At 42.1% G+C, this 15,613-nt stretch overlaps 2 protein-coding genes across 2 annotated transcripts; one reads left to right on the top strand and one right to left on the bottom strand.

Moving 5' to 3' along the window:
* Positions 1 to 521: 521 nt before the first annotated feature.
* Positions 522 to 5,437, bottom strand: LOC307124902 (uncharacterized protein). The gene is made up of 4 exons (XM_079814393.1): positions 5,321 to 5,437; positions 4,982 to 5,247; positions 4,190 to 4,274; positions 522 to 2,952 (listed from the first exon to the last, which is right to left on the bottom strand). The coding sequence occupies exon 4, from the start codon at positions 2,944 to 2,946 to the stop codon at positions 1,369 to 1,371; it is 1,578 nt and encodes a 525-aa protein (XP_079670519.1). The 5' UTR covers positions 2,947 to 2,952; positions 4,190 to 4,274; positions 4,982 to 5,247; positions 5,321 to 5,437; the 3' UTR covers positions 522 to 1,368.
* On the top strand, positions 5,068 to 13,776 carry LOC307122978 (galactose-3-O-sulfotransferase 2; the record flags this gene model as incomplete). The annotated part of the gene is made up of 3 exons (XM_079811330.1): positions 5,068 to 5,261; positions 8,638 to 8,901; positions 12,879 to 13,776. Exons 1-3 carry the CDS (start codon positions 5,155 to 5,157, stop codon positions 13,774 to 13,776), a joined length of 1,269 nt encoding a protein of 422 aa, XP_079667456.1. The 5' UTR covers positions 5,068 to 5,154.
* Between the last annotated feature and the right edge of the window lie 1,837 nt (positions 13,777 to 15,613).

Below are 15,613 nucleotides of genomic sequence, written 5' to 3'. Positions count from 1 at the left end.
AAGCTAGTTATTTTAGTTTATAAAGTTTTAAATATGGATATTTTTCTTACACAAACGCACCACTTCAGAAGGGCTTCATTAACCCCCCAGAGCTGTGTGGAGCAGTTATATGATCGATAAATGCACTTTTATGGACTTAAAAAATGACCCAACCATTCACTGTCATTATAAAGCTTGGAAGAGCCAGGACATTTATTAATTTAACTCTGATGGCATTCGTCTGAAAGAAGAATGTCATACACACCTAGGATGACTTGAGGAGGAGTAAATCATGGGATAATTTTCATTTTTGGGTGAACTAACCCTTTAATTTATATGTTTTATATATTTAAACAGCACATTAGTTTTGGTAACAGGACTGAGAAAACATGCATCCATCTTCTGCTTAAAGTTCTTCTGCTTCTGCAGAGTTAAATTAATAAATGTCCTGGCTCCATCTTCTGCTTAGACAGACCCTGGTAAAATATTAAATAAAGTTACCTGAGATTGACCAATACACAATTTGATGAGTTTTTGTGTTGAAAAAAAGTTTACTTTTGAAGAGTTACAACATGCAAATGTCACCCATTCAGTGGAATAATAATAGGCTATATAATAATGCCTTATGATTAAATAATGTTGATAAAGTACACAACAGCATTTTTACCTTTAGAGTGAGTTAGAAATGATCATCCTTAGTGTTTGTCAACTGCTACGTAAAATAATGTAAATATGTACTGTAAGATAACCTTACAAAACAGTAAAGCTACAGGCATTGTTCATGACTAGTTCATGTTAACTAATGCATTAGCTAATGTTAACTAATACAAACTCATTGTAAAATGTTACCAGCTCTTCTTAGGTTTCCAACTTTTTTTTTTCTTCTTGTAATTGTTCCTTTGGATCTGCTTTCTGTTGCATTGGTTTCCGTTCTTCTTTCATTGTCTTCGGCTGTTTTTCCATTTTCTCCTTTTGAATTTGTTTCAGTTCTTCTTTCATTGTCTTCAGCTGTTTTTCCATTTTCTCCTTTTGAATTTGTTTTCAGTTCATCTTTGATTGTCTTCGGCTGTTTTTCCATTTTCTCCTTTTGAATTTGTTTCAGTTCTTCTTTCATTGTCTTCAGCTGTTTTTCCATATTCTCCATTTGAATTTGTTTCAGTTCATCTTTCATTGTCTTCAGCTGTTTTTCCATTTTCTCCTTTTGAATTTGTTTCAGTTCTTCTTTCATTGTCTTCAGCTGTTTTTCCATATTCTCCATTTGAATTTGTTTCAGTTCTTCTTTAATTGTCTTCAGCTGTTTTTCCATTTTCTCCTTTTGAATTTGTTTCAGTTCTTCTTTCATTGTCTTCAGCTGTTTTTCCATATTCTCCATTTGAATTTGTTTTCAGTTCATCTTTCATTGTCTTCAGCTGTTTTTCCATTTTCTCCTTTTGAATTTGTTTCAGTTCTTCTTTCATTGTCTTCAGCTGTTTTTCCATTTTCTCCTTTTGAATTTGTTTCAGTTCTTCTTTCATTGTCTTCAGCTGTTTTTCCATTTTCTCCTTTTGAATTTGTTTCAGTTCTTCTTTCATTGTCTTCGGCTGTTTTTCCATATTCTCCATTTGAATTTGTTTCAGTTCTTCTTTCATTGTCTTCAGCTGTTTTTCCATATTCTCCATTTGAATTTGTTTCAGTTCTTCTTTCATTGTCTTCAGCTGTTTTTCCATATTCTCCATTTGAATTTGTTTTCAGTTCATCTTTCATTGTCTTCAGCTGTTTTTCCATATTCTCCCTTTGAATTTGTTTCAGTTCTTCTTTCATTGCCTTCAGCTGTTTTTCCATATTCTCCATTTGAATTTGTTTCAGTTCTTCTTTCATTGTCTTCAGCTGTTTTTCCATAATCTCCCTTTGAATTTGTTTCAGTTCTTCTTTCATTGCCTTCAGCTGTTTTTCCATATTCTCCATTTGAATTTGTTTCAGTTCTTCTTTCATTGTCTTCAGCTGTTTTTCCATATTCTCCATTTGAATTTGTTTCAGTTCTTCTTTCATTGTCTTCAGCTGTTTTTCCATATTCTCCATTTGAATTTGTTTCAGTTCTTCTTTCATTGCCTTCAGCTGTTTTTCCATATTCTCCATTTGAATTTGTTTCAGTTCTTCTTTCATTGTCTTCAGCTGTTTTTCCATATTCTCCATTTGAATTTGTTTCAGTTCTTCTTTCATTGTCTTCAGCTGTTTTTCCATATTCTCTTTGATGAAGTCTTGAAACTTTTGGTTTTCCTCAATTATAAACTTTTCCAGCTTGTTTGTGTAAACCAATGGTTCTCTTTCTTTCTCTTTTCCATCAGTGTTACAACTGCTCATTTGGTCATAAAGACTTTTTTCATGCACTGAAGATGGCTTTTTTCTCATCTTGTTCTTTTCATACATCACTTCATTCTTTTCCACCAAGTCATTGATCTTCTTCAGAAGAGAAGAGATTTGCTGGCAATCTTTTCTTTCTTTGTTGTTGAAGACGTGATATCTTTTTTCACATATCCGAATGATTCCCTCCAGATCTGTGTGGCTTTCCTTCAGGTAGTCTTCAATGGTCCTATTCTCCAGGTCATCCCCTTTGGTGAAGAGCACAATCATGCTTTTGATGACTTCATCTCCTAATCCCTTCAAGATATTCAAGACTGTTTTTGTCTCTTCAACGGTACACCTGCCAATAGGCAGCACCAAGAGAAACACCTGCGGCTTGTACTCGTTTATGTGCTTGATGATGTTCGGCTTCATTTCCGTCTCAAATTGAGAAGAATCACCCCATCCAGGAGTGTCAATCACTTCTATTATTTGTTGGTCTACAGTGGCGTGTCTCACTGAACAGGCTCGAGTGACTTGCTTTGAGCTGGCCGCTGCGCGAAATGAATCACAACCCAGAAGAGTGTTTCCTGATGCGCTCTTCCCCGCTCCTTGCTTACCCAACAGAACGATTGTCAGCTTCTCCATTTTAGCCTTTCATTGACAAACAGGAACAAATACACTGTTAAGTCAAAATTAATATGTAATGTAATGTTGGTTGAACAAATCACTCTGTAAGTAAACAAGTAATTTCTCTTTACATAATCAAGTATTTGAGAGTACCTTTTAGTCTCTGTGCTTTGTGGCTGTCTGTTCCTGCGACAATGAGTGTGTTTTATGACCGCTCAGCACATTTATACTTTGAGTAGATGCTCCGCCCCATCTGTGTGATGTCAGAGGCTCTGCACTGGTTTATCAAGAGCTCCATCCACTGGAACTCAACGGACTCAGCTAGTCTTTGCTTTTCTGCTTTACATTTTACATTAAAGTATTTCTTGAGACTTTGAGATTTCTTCTCATTATGAAATTGTATTTTGGACAGAAAAAGTGTGAATGCAACCACAATTGCTACAGTAAATGTAACAAAATGTCTCTGGTTAGTGGTCACTGATGTAAACTCGGTTCCCTGAGAATGAAACGTTGTGTAGCTACAGCTTGAGCTTTTCCTGAGAATACTGAAGCCTGAAGATTATTTAAACTTTATTAACCACTTACTGTTTATTTCATTATAAGCATTTTACTATTTCTAGATTGTTTTCTGTACTGTCCTAAAGTTAGTGAACACTAACAGTGTATAATAAACTTCTAGTAATGTTGGTTGACCGATAGACACTATATTGCCAAAGGTTTTGGGTAACTTACCTTTACATGCATATGAACTTTAATGACATCCCATTCTTAAAGTGCCCCTATTATTGCATTTGAAAGGTTCCTATTTTTGTTTTGGGAGTCCCCAACTACAGGTTTACATGCATGCAAGGTCAAACAACACTTTCATTATCTTATAATTGTTGGTTGAGATTGGTCAGATGACCCAGTCAGCTGTGATTGGTCAGTGACACAGTCAGTTGTGATTGGTCAGATGCATGCAGCGCAATGTCCAGGAAATAAGTCGTTTTATGTTTAAGTTAGCGAACCTAGCCCACAGCTCGGTTAGCCCAACGCAGAAACGTATTGATAAAGCACTGCAGTTGTACCAACGTCTTGCTCTATTCTTTATCATAACTCCAAGTAATAACAATGACAAACATTTGACACACTTCTAGACAATAGCGAGCAAACACATATTGACCTACAAGCTGCACGGAGCGTACACAACACAACACACAACTAAATGCGTATTGTCCATGCAACAGAGAACATAACAGCAACAATTATTAATTGTACTTACAGGTTGTGATTCGGAGGAGGAAGAAGCTGGTCCAAATAAACTGACCCATCCTTCCTCCGGCTTACGAATCCATCATTGAACGCATCTAGGTTGAAGAAGCAGTCGTCAGTAAATGACGGGAACACTCATTCACTTAGGGCTATGTTACACACTACATGAAAGGTCATTTTCAAAAATCCATAATAGGGGCACTTTAATCCGTAGGGTTTAATATGGTTAGTTATTTTAGTCTATAAAGTTTTAAATATGGATATTTTTCTTACACAAACGCTTCGCTTCAGAAGGCCTTTATTAACCCCCTGGAGCTGTGTGGAGCAGTTATATGATGGATAGATGCACTTTCATGGACTGCATAAACGACTCAACCATTCACTGCCATTATAAGGCTTTGATTGTATTATTTAGAAAATACACTAGAGTTGTGGATCACTTTGAACACATGTGGGTCCATTTTATTCTTTTTAGAATTCCTTCCATCACTGCCTCCCATCATATCTCCTAAACCACTGCCCCCTAGAGCCTATATGCAGGAACTGCTTAGCATGCAGAATTACAGATCTATATATTCAAACAACTTGAATATTACAGGATTAGCAAGGACTTTTTAAATATAACTCTGATTATATTCGTCTGAAACAAGAATGTCATAAACATCTAGGAAGACTTGAGGGTGAGTAAATCATGGGATAATTTTCATTTTTGGGTGAACTATCCCTTTAACAAACATGTTTTAAAAATAACATGAAACGAAACAAAGCAAAAAAACAAACACACAACAGATTGCAGACTTACACAGCAGTGTGTGGAGAAAAGAGAGAAGCCGTGAGGAGTGTGAGGTGTGGGGGTGTGTTTTCCTGATCCGGCCTACAGGATTAATCAGGTGAGAGGAGGCCGACAGACGGAGACGCGGCCCATCCTGCCCTCACAATCCTCACATCGCGGACACAGAGAGCTGAAGAGCGGAGATGGGCCTGCGCTGGCTGTGGAGGCACCGGGTGAGCGCTTTACTGGCGGTGCTGCTGATCTTCCTGCTGCTGACGCTCCTGGCCACACACTCGCTGCAGAACAACAGGTAACACACTTAAAAGGATAGTTCACCCAAAAATGAAAATTTGACATTTATCTGCTTACCCCCAGGCCATCCAAGGTGTAGGTGTCTTTGTTTCTTCAGTAGAACACAAATGGAGATTTTTAACTTCAACCGTTGCTGTGTGTCACTCATATAATGCTCGTCAATGGTGACTAAATCTATTAGGGTAAAAAAAACATGCACAGACAATGCCGCGCGTGACGACACATTAATGTCTTAAGACACGAAACGATCGGTTTGTGCGATAAACCGAACAGTATTTATATCATTTTTTACCTCAAATAAAACACCATGTCCAACAGCACTGAAAGCGCAGCACGTGTGTGAGGTCTCTACACGATCTGGCGTAGTTTACGCAAACGCCAGAAGTGCTCTCGCGCTCGTATCTCTAATCGTAGCACTTCTGGCGTTTGCGACTTCAGGGTGTTACATATCATGCATTCATTAGGAGTCACAACCCTTGGGTTGATAGAGCCTCATGACCTTCCATTAGAGATATTGATCTCTGCAGGGTTATTAGTGTTAGCTAAAACTTTTGAATAACAGTTTTTTATATCTTGAGAGAAATTTGAAAATAGATCTTCTGGTGTGGACAACATTAAGATTAACTAGTGATGTGTTGGTCTGGTTGATGTGTGAGTGGTTTTCTGTTTTCTGAGTCTGCGTGAACAAAATGCTCATGGGGTCTGGGGTCTTCCTTTGGTTGATGCAAAAGCTGTTTTCCGAATTGGGATTGTGCACTAGGAAACCACACTAGAAAGTTCATGAGAAAACAGGTCATTTGGACTCAAATGTGGTTTGCAATCTGGTCTGGTTTTGTGATAAGTGCCTGCGTTGCATATAATATAATGTTCTTAGTACTTTCAAGTATTTTGTTACACTGCAAAAAAATTTTGTTCACTCAATGTAACTTTTTGAGTTGTCCTTATGAGTAAATATTAAGCATGTTCAACTTGACAAATTTAAAGTTGTTTGAAGTTTAACTTGATGCAAGAAAGGTGAACTTACTTTAAGTTTTCATGTTCACTCAACTTTTTGAGTTACTAATTTCCACTGACTCAGTTGAGTTGTATTTACTTAGAATATTAAGTATTTGCAAGTTGACATGTTCAGTTGGAATAACTTCGTGAAAGTAAGGTGAACATACTTTTTTAAGCAGACATGGCTACTTTTGAATGACTGTCAGTGAAGAAAGATACATTTGACAGCGAATTAGTCAATCTAGGGTGCCCAAGAAGTCCATTTCACAATTTTAAAAACCGGTCATTTGGACTTAAACATAGTTTGCAATTCTGGTTTTGTGGTAATTATATTGTTTGCTACTTGCTCATTGAAAGGCACGCCATGTAAGATTGTTGGATTAAAATATCCAAAAACCACTAGAACAATGTTATGTATTTTGTTGACTTGTGTACATTATCCCAAATGTTTCCAAGAATGTTGAAATCCAGAGAAATAAGCAATTTTAACCAGTCACCTGTCAATGACATCATAGCCGCGTTACCCTTGATTTCCTGTGTTATTGTGTAGAAACCATGGAAGCACCAAAGACGCTTTAATATATGATGTGTTTTATTAGACAGGTGAGCAACTGATTGGATCATTCATCGATAGAAAACTAATCATTGTTATACAGCTCAACACAGTTAGTCTTATTGTTTAAATCTTGTTTTCTGTATTTACCGCGAGTACCATGTTTTACCGCCTAATATCGATCTAACTCACTGCAGTGTGAACAAGTGTCTCATAGTAGCGCCGAACGAACGCACAGAGTAGCTTTATATCATAAATATATTATATATCATTATCATTATATCCTGGACCGCGGTCTGGACCAAACAGACAAAATTTGGTCAGACGAAAAGAGGTCCGGATCAAACTGAACAAAGGTTTGGTTCGTTTCTAGTGTGAAAGCATTTTCTGTATGGTTCGGACTTTCAGACCATTTACAGGAAGTTCCTGTTTATTTTATACTCAAATGTCAAAACATTTACTCGAATCAATGAACAGCATTAATAAAGCCCCAGTATTACAGATCATTAACTAAAAAAAGTTGGTTTAGGGTTTAGTTACCCTTTAAGTATTTGCAAGTTGACATGTTCAGTTGGAATAACTTCATGAAAGTAAGGTGAACATACTTTTTTACGCAGACATGGCTACTTTTGAATGACTGTCAGTGAAGAAAGATGAATTTGACAGCGAATTAGTCAATCTAGGGTGCCTAAGAAGTCCTTTAACTTAAAAAAAAGGAAATTTGGACTCAAACAAAGTTTGTAATCCAGCCTGGTTTTGTGGTAATTATATTATTTGCAATTTGCTCACTGAAAGGCACACAATGTAAGATTGTTGGATTAAATATCCAAAAACCACTAGAACAATGTTATGTATTTTGGTTACATTATCCCAAATGTTTCCAAGAATGTTTAAATCCAGAGAAATAAGCACTTTTAACCAGGACACTGGTTCCGCTTCAACGGCTTTCAGCCCCACACGATTCATATTACAGTAGCTCATCCATGAATATGATTTTGCCCCGAGTCCCATTGGATTATTTTCCACCGGCTGTAGATGTGAAGACAACACATCCCATGATTCAGAGTAAGCAAGGCGTCATCAAGCTACACCTTTGTTTTAAATAGGAGACCTCTAGTGGCGAAAATTACATATTGTGCCTTGAAGTCAATTTCTACACTTTCTACACATTTATGCATGTTAACAGCAACACACAAAAAAAGGAAAGCTAACAGCACTTTCCATTGTTGGCGTCTTTCTAAGTCATTAACTACCTAAAGCGGTTAACAGTTTCTAGCACTCATATCAGTGGTGCAAATGTAAAGGTGCAGTGTGTGAATGCTAGCGGCATCTAGCGGTGAGGTTGTGAATAACCTAACACTCACCCCTTCCTCTCGGAGCACATAAAGAAGCTACGGTGGCCAACACAGGACAAAGTCGTCTCATGAGACAGCAGAGAGTAGCTAGCGCTCTGTAGAGAAGTTTGTCCGTTTAGGGCTACCGTAGAAACATAGTGCCGCAAAATGGCGGCTTCACTGTAAGGGTGTGTAGAGAGAAATGGCTCATTCTGTGGTAATAAAAACATAACGGTTCATTATGTAAGGTCTTTATACTCCAATGAAGACATAGTTATGTATATTATATTGCATTTCTGCCCATAGATCCTCATAGATACTACACACTGCACCTTTAATGGGGAACACAAAAGCATTGAAATATATTTTCCCATCTCATATTGTTGTCCATCACTATGGGGAATCTCAGTGATACTACAACAACGCTGGCTCAGAGACAAATGATACCATGTGAAAAGTACCTCACATCTAACCTGCGGTTCCCCCTACAGATCTCATCAACTGAGACCTACAGCAGACAGAAGGAACCAGAGAAGAGCTGCGGACAAACACACTCCAATCCCACACCAACCGACCAAACACACACAGACCGGCAGAGACGAGAGCCGGAGAGGAGCACAGCCGCCCGTGGTCTTCCTGAAAACACACCGGACTGGCAGCAGCACCGTGCAGAACATCCTGTTTCGCCTCGGGGAAAGAGAGAGCGCCACTTTCGCCTTTCCGTACCGCACCTACCAGTTCAACTATCCAGAGAGGTACGAGCACACGTTACTTTCACAACATATCTGTAAAAGTTCAACAACATGCAGTGAGAGTACCTGTTCCTGTTCATGGCAGTGCAGGATCTTCTGGAAGTATGTGAGTTTTTGGCCCCAGACAGCAGGAAATGAGTCCATTTCACACGTTTAAGAGCCTCCACATCTACCATATCATAATGAAATACACTCACCTAAAGGATTATTAGGAACACCTGTTCAATTTCTCATTAATGCAATTATCTAATCAACCAATCACATGGCAGTTGCTTCAATGCATTTAGGGGTGTGGTCCTGGTCAAGACAATCTCCTGAACTCCAAACTGAATGTCAGAATGGGAAAGAAAGGTGATTTAAGCTATTTTGAGCGTGGCATGGTTGTTGGTGCCAGATGGGCCGGTCTGAGTATTTCACAATCTGCTCAGTTACTGGGATTTTCATGCACAACCATTTCTAGAGTTTACAAAGAATGGTGTGAAAAGGGAAAAACATCCAGTATGCGGCAGTCCTGTGGGAGAAAATGCCTTGTTGATGCTAGAGGTCAGAGGAGAATGGGCCGACTGATTCAAGCTGATAGAAGAGCAACTTTGACTGAAATAACCACTCGTTACAACCGAGGTATGCAGCAAAGCATTTGTGAAGACACAACACACACAACCTTGAGGCGGATGGGCTACAACAGCAGAAGACCCCACCGGGTACCACTCATCTCCACTACAAATAGGAAAAAGAGGCTACAATTTGCACAAGCTCACCAAAATTGGACAGTTGAAGACTGGAAAAATGTTGCCTGGTCTGATGAGTCTCGATTTCTGTTGAGACATTCAGATGGTAGAGTCAGAATTTGGCGTAAACAGAATGAGAACATGGATCCATCATGCCTTGTTACCACTGTGCAGGCTGGTGGTGGTGGTGTAATGGTGTGGGGGATGTTTTCTTGGCACACTTTAGGCCCCTTAGTGCCAATTGGGCATTGTTTAAATGCCACGGCCTACCTGAGCATTGTTTCTGACCATGTCCATCCCTTTATGACCACCATGTCCCCATCCTCTGATGGCTACTTCCTGCAGGATAATGCACCGTCACAAAGCTCCAATCATTTCAAATTGGTTTCTTGAACATGACAATGAGTTCACTGGACTAAAATGGCCCCCATAGTCACCAGATCTCAACCCAATAGAGCATCTTTGGGATGTGGTGGAACGGGAGCTTCGTGCCCTGGATGTGCATCCCACAAATCTCCATCAACTGCAAGATGCTCTCCTATCAATATGGGCCAACATTTCTAAAGAATGCTTTCAGCACCTTGTTGAATCAATGCCACGTAGAATTAAGGCAGTTCTGAAGGCGAAAGGGGGTCAAACACAGTATTAGTATGTGTTCCTAATAATCCTTTAGGTGAGTGTACATACAAATTATGTTATTTGCATATTATTTTGTTAGAGTACATGGATGTAAATTGAGAAATATGTTTTTGACGGCCATTTAGTGCCATGCTAATCAATCTAAGGTGATTAAAAATCCATAAAAGCCTCCAAAAACAAGGAATATGAAATTGAAATAAGATTTGTGTTGCTTAAATATTGTTTCGTTAGCACACAGTACAAATTTGGCGGCAAATTAGTAGATGAAATGGACCATGCTAATAAATCTAGGGTCACAATTTTAAGAACCTCCAAAAACTACAATATAATGAAATATTTACCAATTACTTGCAAAGCATTTTGTTAGCATCCACGGCTACTTGGCTGTCAATGGAAAAACATGCATTTGTTACAACACAGGGCTAATTGAACTACGCTAATCAATCTAGGGCACCAAAAGACAATTTAAGAAGAATATAAGTCCATAAAAGTGTCCCAAACACATCTACTATAATATAATGAACTACTTGATATTGGTTTGCTAACATACACAGCTAATTTTCAATGGAGAAAGATCGATTCTGACAGCAAATAAGTTACAGCATTGAGCCTTAAGAGCCTCCAAAAAACATTTGCTACAATATGACATACTTATGATTTACTCTATGCGTTTGCAAAGTGTTTTGCTAGCATACATGGCTACTTTTCCATGGAGAAAGATCCAATTCGAATAAGCATGGGGCTAACAAGGTCATGCTAATCAATTTAAAAGACCTTTGCACACGGAGTCCGAAATTTTTGCATGCGTTTTTTCGTATTAGTGATCTGAAAAATGTGTCACGCACAGAGACCTTGCACACCGAGTCCGATGCATATTAATGAATGCGTTACGAAAAATAACCGCAAAACAATACAAAACGGCGTCTTCAAGTAGTGAAGATGATTTTTTTGGTCCTCCCTCTTCTTAAAGAGAGAAAAAGAAAGAGGAAATAATGGGTCCATCATCCACTCCTGCGATCGCGTAGAGAGGAAGGAGAGTTCCACCTCCTTATCAAGGAGCTGAGGGATTATCCAGACCGATTCAAAGTTTACTTAAGAATGTCAGTGGCTCAGTTTGATGCTTTGCTAGCGATACTGGAGCCACATATTAAAAAGAAGACCACCAATTTCCGTGAATTAATTGATCCTAGGGATCCGCGCGCGCACACACACGGTTTACAGGGACTTAGTGTGCTATAATTATAGCTGTGATATAATAATATTAGTAGTATTTTTGATACAATAATATTTGTAGGCTATATATAATTGTAGGTATCTGAGCACTGGCGATTCATTCACATGCACCATTGTCAGCAGTTTTAGGTTGGGCATCAGCACTGTAGATGGGAAAAACGAATGCGAAAAACGCAGAAAATCGAACCTGTTCCGAATTTTTTTTTGACGTGCGAAAATTTCACATGCGAATATCGGACTCAGTGTGCAAAGGCCTTAAGGTGCCAAAAGATCATTTAAAGGGTTAGTTCACCCAAAAATGAAAATTCTGTCATTAATTACCCTCATGTCGTTGGACACCCGTCAGACCTCCGTTCATCTTCAGAACACAAATGAAGATATTTTAGTGTAAATCTGATGGCTCTGAAAGGCCTCCATTGGCACAATGGCACGGTTCACTCTCAAGACCCTTAAAAGGCACTAAAGACGGCGTTACAAAGTCCATCTCACTACAGTGGCTCTACAATAACTTTATGGAGTGACGAGAATAGTTTGTGTGTGCAAAAAAACCCTAAATAACGACTTATATAGTGATGACGATTTCAAAACACGTCCTCATGAAGCTTCGAAGCGTTATGAATCAGTGAGTCAATTCAGCAGTTTGGATCGCCAAATTTCAGCAGTTTGACACGCGATCCGAATCATGATTCGACTCACTGATTCATAACGCTTCGAAGCTTCATGATGCCGTGTTTTGAAATCGTCATCACTATAAGTCGTTATTTAGGGTTTTTTTGCGCACAAAAACTATTCTCGCTGATTCATAAAGTTATTGTAGAACCACTGTAGTGAGATGGATTTTGTAACGACGTCTTTAGTGCCTTTTAAGGGTCTTGAGAGTGAACCGTGCATTAAGCCAATCAGATTTACACTAAAATATCTTCATTTGTGTTCTGAAGATGAACGGAGGTCTGACGGGTGTCCAACGACATGAGGGTAAGTAATTAATGACAGAATTTTCATTTTTGGGTGAACTAACACTTTAAGAAAAATATAAGCCCATTTCAGAATTTAAAGAGCCTTCATACAAAGCTACGTTTGAATGGCTGTCAATGGAGAAAGATGAATTTGACAGCAAATTAGTTCAACCATAGGGCAAAATGCTAATCAGTTTATATGATAGTCCTTTGTTGGGGCGCTAAAAGACAATTGGAGACAAACGCCAATCAATGGTGCGTTGAAAGTGTTGCATAACTGTATATAAACATTTCTCTAGGGTGGATGAACCAAGTCAGTCATTTACAACGTATTCTTGACCTCCACCTTCAGACCATTAAACTCCGTTCAAAGGTTAATGAGCTTTAAACCAAACAAGCGCTTCACTCTTCCTCTCGCTTTCAGATTCAGAGCGGCGTTTGTGGACGAGCTGCCCGAGGGTTCATCTCAGTTTGACCTGCTGTGCAGTCACATGCGTTTGGACCTGCCGCAGGTGAGGAAGGTGATGCCCCAGAACACGGTCTTCATCACGCTGTTGCGAGACCCAATCGAGACCTTCGAGTCGGTCTTCAGGTACCACACCTCCACCGTCCCAGCGTTCCTCAGAGCACACCGAGCCACCACCAGCGAAGGCAAACCTGCTCTCAAGGTGTTCCTGGACTCTCCGGAGACCTTCTGGGACCCGAAGGAACCCGGGAACGGACTAGCCAAGAACCCCATGAGCTTCGACATGGGGCTCAACTACCAGAAGTGGAACGGCTCCTGGCCGGAGGACCTGGCCCAGCTGGAGGAGGCCTTTCACCTGGTGATGATCGCGGAGCACTTCGACGAGTCCCTGGTTCTCCTGGGAGCTCTTCTCGGACTGGAGCACGAGGATTTGGCTTACCTTCGGCTCAACACTCGTGCCGGGAACAGCGTGACAGAACTAGATGAGAACATGCGGGCAAAAGTGCGATCGTGGAACGTCCTGGACACGCTTCTCTATGACTTCTTCGTGCAGGTGTTCTGGGAGAAGGCGGCTCAGTTCGGGATGGATAGGTTGAAAGCGGAGGCGGCGCGGCTCAGGGAATCGACGGAGAACATTCGGCAGAAATGCGTCTCCAGGGCTGCGGTTCCACCGGCCGAGCTGGAGGACCTGCTGCGCCCGCGGCAGACGGAGACGGCCACTATCGTGGGATACGAGGTGCGGGGGAACCTCTCGCTGCAGGATCAGGGGTTCTGCGTGCGGATGATGCTGCCTGAGCTTCAGTATCACTCACACTTGTACTTCAAGCAGTACGGGAGAGATATGAGAGCCGGCTGAACCCTGAAATGGTCTCAGGCCTGGTTTTGGTCAACTCTTCGCAGACCAAGTCTGGTGGAGTTGAACCAAGATGGACAAAAGTCCTGGATAAACAACATGCACATGTTCAACTGATGGATGCACAAATCATGGACTAGGATAAGATACAGCCTTGCTGTAATCCAGAGGTGTTCCGTCCTGCTCCTGGAAATGAAAGTTTGTTGCATTCAGCTGCTTTGTTGTCAGAAAGAATAGGAATCATGGAGGACAGCAGGTTCATTCATGCCTATTTCTTGGGGAAATCTTAAAGGGGACCTATTATTCAAAATTCACTATAACATGGTCTTTGAATGTAAATGTGTGTCGGCTGTGTGTGTATACACCACCCTATAATGGTAAAAATCCACTCCAATCATAAGCAGTGTCGCAGAACAAGCTGTTTGCAGATTCAAGCAACGTGACGTCACATATGCTTAGGCCCCTCCCACGACTGCTGATGGACTCCGTCCTGTTAGCACAGGCTCCGCCCATGACTGCTGACCGACTCCACCCTATTAGCACAGGCCCCACCCATGACTGCTGAAGGACTCCACCCTATTAGCACAGGCCCCACCCATGACTGCTGAAGGACTCCACCCTATTAGCACAGGCCCCACCCATGACTGCTGAAGGACTCCACCCTATTAGCACAGGCCCCACCCATGACTGCTGAAGGACTCTGCCCTGTTAGCACAGGCCCCACCCACGACTGCTGAAGGACTCCACCCTATTAGCACAGGCCCCACCCAAGACTGCTGAAGGACTCCACCCTATTAGCACAGGCCCCACCCATGACTGCTGAAGGACTCCACCCTATTAGCACAGGCCCCACCCAAGACTGCTGAAGGACTCTGCCCTGTTAGCACAGGCCCCACCCACGACGGCTGACAGACTCCGCCCTGTTAGCACAGGCCCCGCCCATGACTGCTGACGGACTCCGCCCTGTTAGCACAGGCCCCGCCCACGACTGCTGACGGACTCCGCCCTATTAGCACAGGCCCCACCCATGACTGCTGAAGGACTCCGCCCTATTAGCACAGGCCCCACCCACGACTGCTGACGGACTCTGCCCTATTAGCACAGGCCCCACCCATGACTGCTGACCGACTCCGCACTATTAGCACAGGCCCCGCCCACGACTGCTGACGGACTCCGCCCTATTAGCACAGGCCCCACCCATGACTGCTGAAGGACTCCACCCTATTAGCACAGGCCCCACCCAAGACTGCTGAAGGACTCTGCCCTGTTAACACAGGCCCCACCCACGACTGCTGACGGACTCCGCCCTGTTAGCACAGGCCCCGCCCATGACTGCTGACGGACTCCGCCCTGTTAGCACAGGCCCCGCCCACGACTGCTGACGGACTCCGCCCTATTAGCACAGGCCCCACCCATGACTGCTGAAGGACTCCGCCCTATTAGCACAGGCCCCACCCACGACTGCTGACGGACTCTGCCCTATTAGCACAGGCCCCACCCACGACTGCTGACGGACTCCGCCCTATTAGCACAGGCCCCACCCATGACTGCTGACCGACTCCGCACTATTAGCACAGGCCCCGCCCATGACTTCTGAAGGACTCCGCCCACCCATGACTGCTGAAGGACTCCGCCCTGTTAGCACAGGCCCCGCCCATGACTTCTGAAGGACTCCGCCCTGTTAGCACAGGCCCCACCCATGATTGCTGACGGACTCCGCCCTGTTAGCACAGCCCCCACCCATGACTGCTGACGGACTCCGCCCTGTTAGCACAGGCCCCACCCACGACTGCTGACGGACTCCGCCCTGTTAGCACAGGCCCCACCCACGACTGCTGAC

The sequence above is a fragment of the Gobio gobio genome (genome assembly GCF_949357685.1).
Source record: "Gobio gobio genome assembly, chromosome: 1".
Lineage (NCBI taxonomy): Eukaryota > Metazoa > Chordata > Actinopteri > Cypriniformes > Gobionidae > Gobio > Gobio gobio.
Note: the sequence above shows the minus strand (reverse complement) of the source record. Positions and strands in the feature narration are given on the sequence as shown.